Here is a 10,749-nt window from a genome sequence, read left to right on the forward strand (position 1 = left end):
TTTTTTGTTTTTTTAGTTTTTTTGGTTTGGTTTGGTTTGGTTTTTTGGTTTCTCAAGACAGGGTTTCTCTGTGTGGCTGTCCTGGAACTTACTCTGTAGACCAGGCTGGCCTCGAACTCAGAAATCCACCTGCCTTTGCCTCCTGTGTGCTAGGATTAAAGGCATGTGCCGCCACTGCCCGGCTTATTTTTCTAAAGATTTATTTTATTTTATTTTTAATTTATTTATTTTATTAGATATTTTCTTTATTTACATGTCATATGGCTTCTCCTTTCCCAGTTTCCCCTCCAAAAAACAAACAAACAAAAACAACAAGAACAAACCCCTGTTGCCTCCCCCCTCCCCTAAAGATTTATTTTTATTTATTTTATGTGTATGAGTACACTGTAGCTGTACAGATGGCTGTAAGCCATCATGTGTGTGGCTGCTGGGAATTGAACTCAGGACCTCTGCTGCTCCACTCGTCCGGACCCACTCACTCTAGCATAATTCACTGTAGTTGTCTTCAGACACACCAGAAGAAGGCGTCAGATCTCACTACGGGTAGTTGTAAGCCACCATGTGGTTGCTGGGATCCGAACTCTGGAGCAGTCAGTGCTCTTACCCGCTGAGCCATCTCACCAGCCCCCGTCTTATTTTTCTAAATTATATTTAATATGAATTGGACTAGTTTATGCTTTAGTGGCCATGGATATGCTTAGAGTAGATGCAGACCTGAGTTCAGGCCACAACATTCAGAACAAAAGACAAATCTGATTTAGAGCCTTAATAGAATTATAGATTTTGAGCTCTGCATATCCTTGTTGCAAAGTGTTATTTGCAAATCTTTTAAAGCCACTTTCTGTTTTCTATGCCATTAATACAGGTTGTGGTCCTGTTACTTGTGGTCTTTTTGCTGTTGTTGGTGGTTGTGGTGGGTTTTGGGGGTGGTGGTTTACGTTATTTTACTTTATTTCTATATGTTGTGAGTTAATATCCACAGGGGGTAGAAATGAGCATTGGATCCCTGAAGCTGAGGTCGCAGGCATTTGTGAGCCACCTGATGTAGGTGCTGGGATCCACATTGCTGTCCTGGCATAGCAATAGCCTGAGCAGGTGAGCTGGGTCTCCAGCCCTGGAAAATGTTTTATGAAGATACTTGCTTTTGCATCCTACCTCTGGGTGTGAAGTGAGAGATGTCTCGCAATGTGTGTGGGTAAAGAATTGTGCCATTGGATGAAGCTGTTAGCCCTAAGAGTGCTGCTCTGCCCTTAAAATGGTAGCATGTTTCTGCAAGCTTTAATACTACCAAGTTCTCTTTGTAGATTTATGTTGAAATTGAACGTGCTCGGCTGACTAAAACCTTAGCAACTATAAAAGAGCAAAATGGCGATGTGAAAGAGGCTGCCTCCATCCTTCAAGAGTTACAGGTAAGATGCTCTAGGGCCATGTAAGCTTACATGCTGAGTTGGTAGTATTTTCCTGTGGAAGTGGCTTATTTTGATACTCATTGCTGCTTCTTGCTAAGTTACCAAGAGTAAGCATGTTCACAGCACAGTGTGTTCTTTGGGCCCCTGAAAACTGATTTTGCAAGCTAACCTGATAAACATAATTTGAAGAAATACTGGCATCAAAAGATTGGCCTTAGTTTTTGTATAATTTTTTTTGAACATTTGTGTTCTGTTTAGATGTTGAGGTTTTTTTAGTTTTTTGGTTGGTTTTAGTTTTTCGAGACAGCGTTTCTCTGGGTAGCCCTGGCTATCCTGGAACTCAATCTGTAGACCAGGATAGCCTTGAACTCAGAAATCCACCTGCCTCTGCCTCCCAAGTGCTGGGATTAAAGGCATGCGCCACCACTACCTGGTCCTCTGTTTAGAATTTAAATAAGTAAATGCAATACTTACTTTGCCTTAAGAATCTGCTGTTAAATTATTGGCTTTATTCTTAGTGAATGTTTTATTAGAGGTAAATTTCTAGACCAAAATGGTTTGACAAAGAAAAATTGCCAGAGCTTGGACTCTACGAACTCAGTAATAAGTGTTTCTCTTGCATACAGAACCCTGGGTTTGATGCTGTAGTCACCAGAACACTCTAAAAGCACAAACTTACAGAATTGATCTGTGTGTTTTCCCTTTACAGAGATAGGCACTCTGAGAAAAGCCAGGGATGTCACCAGAAAATAGTACATTTTCTGTGCTCAAGTGCCAAGTCATGTTAGTGACCTCACAGTACCTGGGCCCCATCAGAGGCTGCCCCCAGGCTAAACAGGTTACTCTGACATTCCAGTCAAGTTCCTTTTCCTCTTGGGTTAAGGAAGAGAAGAAATGACTTTATTCAAAGGGTCTAGTGCCTGCATTGTCTTCATTCTCTGATCTTTTCTTTTATACATCTCAGCTCCTTTATATCAGTGCTTCTCAAATTGTCAGTCTTGATCCCTCTGAAGGTTCAATGACCCTTTCACAGAGGTCACATATCAGATATTTACATTATGATTCCATAGCATAAGGAACTGTATCAAAGGGTCACTGCATTAGGAAGACTGAGAACACCACTCTACAGTCGTCATCCCAGTCACCTTCACACGCAGCATCGTTTCCCTGATTTTCTAGCCAAGGAAACTGAACTTTGGAGGCATTAAATGACTGCACACTCATCCTGCTTCTTTTTGCCCTAAAGTCTTTTATCATCATTAGTAGTTTTTCAAAACAGGGTTGCTTTTGTGCAGCCCTGGATATCCTGGAACTATCTCCATAGACCAGGCTTGCCCGGGTCTACCAAGATCCATCTGTCCTCCCAAGTGCTGGGATTATCCAGCTCACTCACAGTTCCAGGACAGCCAGAGCTATGTAGGGAAACCCTGTCTTGAAAACACCATCTCTCTCTCTCTCTCTCTCTCTCTCTCTCTCTCTCTCTCTCCCCTTCCCTCCCTCCTTCCCTCTCTCCCTCCTTCCCTCTCTCTCTCTCTTTCTCTCTCTCTCTCTCTCTCTCCTCCTTCCCTCTCTCCTTCCCTCCTTCTCTCTCTCTCTCTTCCTCTCCCTCTCCCCCCCCTCTCTCTCTCACACACACACACACACACCTATGTGAGTATATGTAGGTATACATGTATGTGTGTGTTTGGATATACATGTATGTATGCAGGCATGCATGTGTGGTTTTGGGTTTTTGAGACAGGGTTTTTCTGTGTATCCTGACTGTCCTGGAACTCACTCTGTAAGCTGGCCTTGAAAGCAGGGAGATCCACCTGCCTCTGTCTCAAGTGCTCACATTAAAGGTGTGCGCTACCACTGTCCAATTCTGTTTAGAATATATGAAAATATATATACATATACACATATACATGTAAAATATATAAACACGCATATGTGTATGTGTGACTCACATGCATGTGCACTCGTGTGTAAGAGAAAGCTGTGTCTGGGTACAGAACTGGGTTCTGGGGACAGAAGAGCTGCAAGCGGCTGAGCTGTGTCTTTAGCCCCATAGCTTACTTTTCGTATAGTCACCAACATTGTACAGGTATGAAGAGGTAATACTTGATCTGGCTAACTATTTTAACGTACACTTAAATGATCTAAACTTACTTGAGGAATTGCTCTGCTAGGTGGAAACCTATGGGTCCATGGAGAAGAAGGAGCGAGTGGAGTTTATTCTGGAGCAGATGAGACTCTGCCTAGCTGTGAAAGATTATATTCGCACACAGATCATCAGCAAAAAAATTAATACCAAATTCTTCCAAGAAGAAAACACAGAGGTGAGCATGTCCCTGCACAGCCTGGTCACACTTGGAGTGTTTGGCTGGAAGCGCAAGCCCCACTTATTTTGTGAACTTGTTTCAGAAATTAAAGTTGAAGTACTATAACTTAATGATTCAGCTGGATCAGCACGAGGGGTCCTACCTGTCAATCTGTAAGCACTACCGAGCCATCTACGACACTCCCTGCATTCAGGCAGAAAGTGACAAGTGGCAGCAGGTAAGGAGATGTTTGGTGACCTAAGGCTAGGACAGCCTCAGGGCAGGGTGCAGCTCAGTCTAGGACCCTGGCTTGGCTGGCTTGGGGTCCTCAGAATGATCCTTAGCTTGGGGAAGAAAAGACTTGCATTTTGCCTGTTTTTACATTCTGCCTGGCTAAATGGAACTATTTTGCAAAACAAAGACCTGTTTAACATATTTAGTAGGCTACTACAGATATCAATAACTTTGGGAACTTGTTCCTTTTTTTTTTTAAAAAAAAGAGGCTCTTTTTCCCATTGTTATTTTTGTTTTGGTTTGATTTGGTTTGGTTTGAGTCAGTCTCATATAGCCATAGCCCAAACTAGTCTCAAACTCCATGCATTCAAAACTAGCCTTCAGCTGGTGCACACCTTTAATTCTAGCACTCAGGAGGCAGAGGCAGGTGGATTTTTGAGTTCGAGGCCAGCCTGGTCTACAGAGTGAGTTCCAGGACAGCCAGGGCTATACAGAGAAACCCTGTCTCGAAAAAACAAAAAAATAAATAAATAAAAATAAAGAAGAAAGGACACTTGTGGCTATGTGCAACATTCATGGTTACTAACAGCAAGGATTGTCCTTGATACATTTGCCCTCAAAATTGTTTGTTTGTTTGTTTGTTTGCTTATTTGTTTGTTTATGGCTTTGGTTTCTCTGTGTAGCCCTGGCTGTCCTGGAACTCAACTCTGTTGACCAGGTTGACCTCAAACTCAAAGATCCACCTGCCTCTGCCTCCTGAGTACTAGAATTAAGGAAAACAGGGTCTGAAACTTGCTATGTAGACCAGGCTGACTAAAAACTCACAGATTTCTCTGCCTCTGCCTTCAAGTGCTAGGATTAAGTAGCATGCCTGGTCGCTTCTAAGACTGTCTGAGTTAAAATAAGAATTAGAACATACAGCTATTTCCTTCTTTCACCTTTTACTCAATCCCATTATGTTTCCAGTTACAAATGAACTATTGTTTACAACTTCCTTAGGCTCTGAAAAGTGTTGTTCTCTATGTTATCCTGGCTCCTTTTGACAATGAGCAGTCAGATTTGGTTCACCGGATAAGTAGTGACAAGAAGCTGGAAGAAATCCCCAAATACAAGTAAGTGATTATGTCACAGTGGAAATCCACTCCACATTGCTCCCTTCATTTGTGCCGCTGCCTACTTCAAGACTGGCGTAGAGAAAAAGTCCCTGTGACATAGTGTGTTAGAACATGCTCGGTGCTCAGTTCCTAACACTGGGAGTTCTCTGTCAAATGTTGCTTAGTGGCTTTTGGTTAATAATCTGTGGTAGCGCGTGCCTTTAATCCCAGCACTTGGGAGGCAGAGGCAGGTGGATTTCTGAGTTTGAGGCCTGCAAGGTCTACAGAGTGAGTACCAGGGCAGCCAGGACAACACAGAGAAAAGAAACCCTGTCTCAAAAAACCAAAAAAAGAAAAAGAAAATCTGTTTTCAACGGGTTTATCACCAATAGCCTGGACATCATGTTCTTCAGGAGCATGTCCATCTGAAGTGTGTCAGACTTCACAAACAAACACGTTTCTTCCCAAGTGACTGGCTTTCGTTTTAATAGCTGTTTTTTCTTACCTATTTGACTAGTGTCCTTACAACTGTTTCAGATTGGCAGGTATAGTAAGGAGAACACTTTTGTTAGAGGGGAATCTCTTCAATTTGTGAGAAATGACAGTAATTGACCAGAGTCAAGTTTGTTATGTTCTATAAGTAAGAGTGGCAAGAGTTTGATTTGTTCATTTGCTTGGTTTTAATTTGTTGTTGATCAAGATGAGACTCTCTTACGTGAAATGCTTGACATGAGATGTTTTTCAAATTTTGAAATCTTTGGGTGTACATGGTAACCATGTTGGGTTGGGTTGGGGCCCAAGCCTGAAGTTCATGCATGCTTCACCTATACCTTATAGGGCTGGTCAGGAGATAATTTTACATAATATTGTAACTTTTTAGATGAACCATCAGGAGGTAGAGGTGGGACTGTCTCACCACTGTTGCTAGTTCTGAACCATGATGCTTCCAGTGAGAACTCATTGCTTTACACTTGGTCACAAGTTTAACATGTGAAGTCACATGGAATTTTCCACTTTGGCATCATATCAGCACTCAGGCACTCATATCAGTTTCAGGCTACAAGTTGCATAGTGAGCAAAGGTGCTTCTAAGCCTGGTAGCCTCACCACTCAGAATCCACTCTGGTGGAAAGAGAACCAACTCTCACAAATTGTCTTCTGACATATTCATATACCATGGGGTCTGTGCACCCTCACTCTCTCACACACACACACATATACCATGGGGTCTGTGCACCCTCACTCTCTCAAACACACACACACACACACACACATCTTCTGACATATTCATATACCATGGGGTCTGTGCACCCTCACTCTCTCACACACACATCTTCTGACATATTCATATACCATGGGGTCTGTGCACCCTCACTCTCTCACACACACACACATCTTCTGACATTCATATACCATGGGGTCTGTGCACCCTCACTCTCTCACACACATACACACACACAAATCAGTCATCAGTATGGCAAGAAGGAAGTGTCTGGTCAGGAAGCACGTTGTATTTGGGGCTTGGGATTGGCAGCACTCACCTTGTCAGGCAGATCTCAATGCTGAGTTTATGCACTTCACAGGGATCTGCTGAAGCTTTTTACCACAATGGAGCTGATGCGCTGGGCCACGCTTGTTGAGGACTATGGGGTGGAGCTACGAAAGGGCTCCTCTGAGACCCCAGCTACTGATGTTTTCAGCTCTACAGAAGAAGGTGAAAAAAGGTGGAAAGACTTGAAGAACAGAGTCGTAGAGCATGTAAGAACCGGGCAGTCTGCTGGCTCACATTTTACTTCTCAGATTGTCTCTTAGAACTAAGAGTGGACAGTTTGAGCATAAACTACTCCCCTTTTCTGATGAAGGGGGCATGGAGACAAGCTCTCACTGTGAAGCTCTGAAGAGCCTTCAACTCACTATGTGGGCCAGGCTGGCCTTGCACTGACTTTGCTGCCTCTGCCCCCAAGTACTTGGATTACAGGGCGAGCCACCAGACACAGCTGAAAACCGTTTTTGTTTTTAACTGCTTTTTATGTATTCATGCAGTGCCTGTGGAGGCCAGAAGAGGGTATCAGACGCTGTATTTTTAATTCTTTACTTCAGGACTTATTTCCCTTTATTCTCAGTAGTACAGAAAGCAGCCTGTTTTAGACATTCACGCTTTGCAGACAGTACCAGAGTTTATCTTATGCTTGTCTATCTCCCCCCTTTTTGGCTTTTCAGAACAGATAACTAGTCATATGTAACTAGTCATGCACACTCCTGTAATCCCAGCATATAGGAAGCTAAGGCAGGAGTTACAGCTTCAAACTGCTAAGATTTGAGTTCAGTCTATGATATATAGCTATATCAGTCTACCCAGGGCTATTCAGTGAAACCCTTTCTCAAAAAGAGGAAGGAACATCTTAACTGCCGAGCCATCTCTCCAGCCCAATGAGCAGTCTTCATTTTGGAAGAATCCCACAGGAATCCAGAATCTTAAAGGCAGGTGTGATGGCTCAGTACCAAGGAGGTAGAGGCACAAGGATCAAGCGTTTAAGCTAGTCCTCAGTTACATAGTTTGAGGCCAGCCTGAGCTATAAGAGACCCTTAAAAAAAATCAGCGAATCAGATCATTGATTGTGTTCAAGGGGTGAAAGGAAGGTAGAGCTGAGAGTACAGAGCTCCTTGGGCTCCCATTGCTTGCAGCCCTGATGGACTGCAGACTGGCCTCTTCAAAGTTAGCTTCATCCCTGTGAGTCCTGGTGTTTGCTAAGAACTCTAAAGTTAATGAGTAATAAGAAAATCTTTGTCTGACTTCACCACTTCCCATAGAAACTAGGAAATAGAAATTGTTGTGTGTCTTTTTTTGTTTTTGTTTTTTAGATAGGAAACCTAGACTGGCCTTCCACATCAGTATGTAGTGGATCTTCTGGGTTCTACCTCCCAGGTACTAGGGTTATAGTTAGCATTTAAACCACTAGTGTCATTAGTACAAGTATTTTAAGTTTTTCTTTTGAGGCAGAGCTCTGTTGATCAGGGCATCCTGGTCTTCATGGAGTTCCATGCTTGCCAGGACTACATAGTATGAAACGCTTTCTCAATAAATAAGTAAGTGAGACATCTCAGTAAATAGAGAAATAATCAGTCAATAAAATACTAAGTTCACAGGGAGCTGAAGAGGTTGCTCAATGGCTAAGAGCACCGGCTACTCTTCCAGAAGACCTAGGTTCAATTCGTATCACTTTCGTGGCAGCTCACACATCTGTAAGAAACTCCAATTTCAGGGGATCTGACACCCTTGCACCAACATATATGTAGAGAAAACACAAATAAATGAGCATGAAAATAAAATACTAAGTTCACAGATAACTGCAAAAGCTAGTCTTTATACCTCAGGGTTTAGTTTTTCTTTTGAAATTTAGACCCAGCTTCTTTCTAATGGGGGATACATTATACAATAGCACATCCCAGCATCCATGTTGCCAATAAACTCCCCTGCGTGTGTGAACCCTGCTGAACTGATAAACAACTGTTGTGTGTGTCCTTTGACAGAACATCAGAATTATGGCCAAGTACTACACTCGGATAACAATGAAAAGGATGGCACAACTTCTGGATCTCTCTGTGGATGTAAGTTTTGAGTGTGTTGTCAGGGTATTTTCTGGCATTCTATTCATGTTGTGTGTCAGTGGCCTTGTGGTAAGGGAGTGAGAAAATTGTTTCACTACTGTCAGTTTATGTGCTCAGACATAAGGTAAAACTGGCTTCCTCTAACTTCCTGTATTCTCCCTCTTATCTTCCCACTTCAATCCCCCAAGTGCTGGATTGCAGACATGCATAATTCCCCTTGGCTTTTATTTTTTAAATTTAAAATTTAGATAATTTAAAGTGTCCCAAGCTATCTTGAATATCCCCCAAGCCAGAATTAGTAAGTTTATAGTTACATTAATATTATTTGTGCTAGCTAGACCTTCACTTAGAGGTCTGGGGGTCTAGATTCAATTCCAGTACCCCCAAAACTACATTTTCATTGATCAATTTTAAGTTCACAGTATATATGATAAAACTGTTGGTAGAACCACAGAAACATACTCTGTGTGTGTGTGTGTGTGTGTGTGTGTGTGTGTGTGTGTGTGTGTTGGCGTTGTCCTTGAGAGTGCACAAAGATGCAGGAGGTGACACTGCCTGTAATCTTGGAACAGGAGGATCTTAAGTTTAGTCACCCACCCCCCACCACCACCATAGTTAGTTTAAAGCCAGCCTAGTATACATGGGACCCTGCTTTCAAAAAACAAAAATGTAGGAAACAGCCATACCATAATGCCTTTAAGAGGTAACTATAGGGTTATCCAGCTCAGCAGGGGAGTGCATGCCTAGCCTATGCAGCCACAAGTTTGATCCCTAGCACTGCAGAGAAGAAAAGAGTGGAGGACTATAAAAATGAGGAGTCAGTTCATTGTTGGTACCAGCCCTGTTCCTTGTTGCCATTAGGGCTAAATCTGCACGGTCACATTTAGACTCAGACCTGGCTGTGGAGACACTCAGATGTGGTGAGTTGGTTGACTAGTAACAGTCTAGTCTTTTCCACTTCCTGGTTTCATTGTTAACTCTGCATTTACAATTGGTGCAGAAAGGAACCATGTTTCCAGTGTCTGAATATGTGTAGCCCAGGGTCCTCCAAATCCTGGTCTTGCCTGCACCTCCCTTGTGCTGGGAGCTGTCTCCATACCTGACAGGAGACTCATTAGTTGATCATCCAATGTTGTAAATGCATCATCATGGTCAGCAGTTGGCAAGGAACTGTCAGTACTCTGAGCTTGTGTATGCATGGGTGAAGAATTTTAGAATGTCTAGTTATCTCTAATTATCCATCTTAATCCAATCTGTCTGTCTCTCACAGGAGTCAGAGGCTTTCCTCTCGAATCTAGTCGTTAACAAGACCATCTTTGCTAAAGTAGACAGGTTGGCTGGAGTCATCAACTTCCAGAGACCCAAGGATCCAAATAATTTATTAAATGACTGGTCTCAGAAACTGAACTCATTGATGTCTCTGGTTAACAAAACAACACACCTCATCGCCAAAGAGGAGATGATACATAATCTACAATGAGGGTCTGGATGCTTTTAGAAGACACAAAATTGGAGGCCATTAAAAAAGAAAGACTGTTTTCATGGTGTATATGTTGTTTTTTTCTTACTCTCTGACCTTTTTTCTAAAATTTTAAGATAGTAAATGTGTTTAAGCCCCCTCTGCCTCTTCCACACCCTGGTTTCATGAGAACTCTGCAAAACGTTTTTCTAGTCTGAAGACGGAAAGGTTTGTCTCAGCTTTCCTTGATCGTGTTCGTACTATTTGCTTTTATTCACCTGACAGCCACTTGACAGTAATAAAAACAGGACGAGTGTGTTAGCTCCTGAAGTTGCCTCTGCTCGGACGGGTGGTGACTAACAAGTGTTTATAAATGATGTCATAAAGCTATTGATGACTTACAGAATAAAAAAACAAAACATAGACCATGCAAGGATCTTGTGCGTGGAGTTGTGCTTTGTGTTTGCCCCTGACCGGAAGGCTCTCATGGAGTCTGAGCGTTCTTCCTCTCGCACTGTGTGGCGTAGGATGGTGACCTGATCTCCTGCTTCTACTACCCAGGTGGTGCTGGTATTGAGCCCTGGGCTTTGTACGTGCTAAGCAAAGCCTATTCCAACTCAGCTACACCTCCAACCCCATAAT

General features: G+C 42.7%; 1 protein-coding gene across 1 annotated transcript in view; it reads left to right on the forward strand.

The window, feature by feature from the left end:
* Psmd12 (proteasome 26S subunit, non-ATPase 12) overlaps positions 1–10,543 on the forward strand; it is an 18,932-nt gene extending 8,389 nt beyond the window's left edge. Inside the window, exons 5-11 of the mRNA XM_031352705.1 lie at positions 1,305–1,409; positions 3,581–3,730; positions 3,816–3,950; positions 4,946–5,058; positions 6,623–6,797; positions 8,571–8,648; positions 9,919–10,543. Coding sequence (XP_031208565.1) covers positions 1,305–1,409; positions 3,581–3,730; positions 3,816–3,950; positions 4,946–5,058; positions 6,623–6,797; positions 8,571–8,648; positions 9,919–10,128 — 966 coding nt within the window. The 3' untranslated portion in view covers positions 10,129–10,543. The remainder of the gene's footprint in view (positions 1–1,304; positions 1,410–3,580; positions 3,731–3,815; positions 3,951–4,945; positions 5,059–6,622; positions 6,798–8,570; positions 8,649–9,918) is intronic.
* Positions 10,544–10,749: the final 206 nt, after the last annotated feature.

Source organism: Mastomys coucha, unplaced genomic scaffold (assembly GCF_008632895.1).
Source record: "Mastomys coucha isolate ucsf_1 unplaced genomic scaffold, UCSF_Mcou_1 pScaffold5, whole genome shotgun sequence".
NCBI classification, from domain to species: Eukaryota; Metazoa; Chordata; class Mammalia; order Rodentia; family Muridae; genus Mastomys; species Mastomys coucha.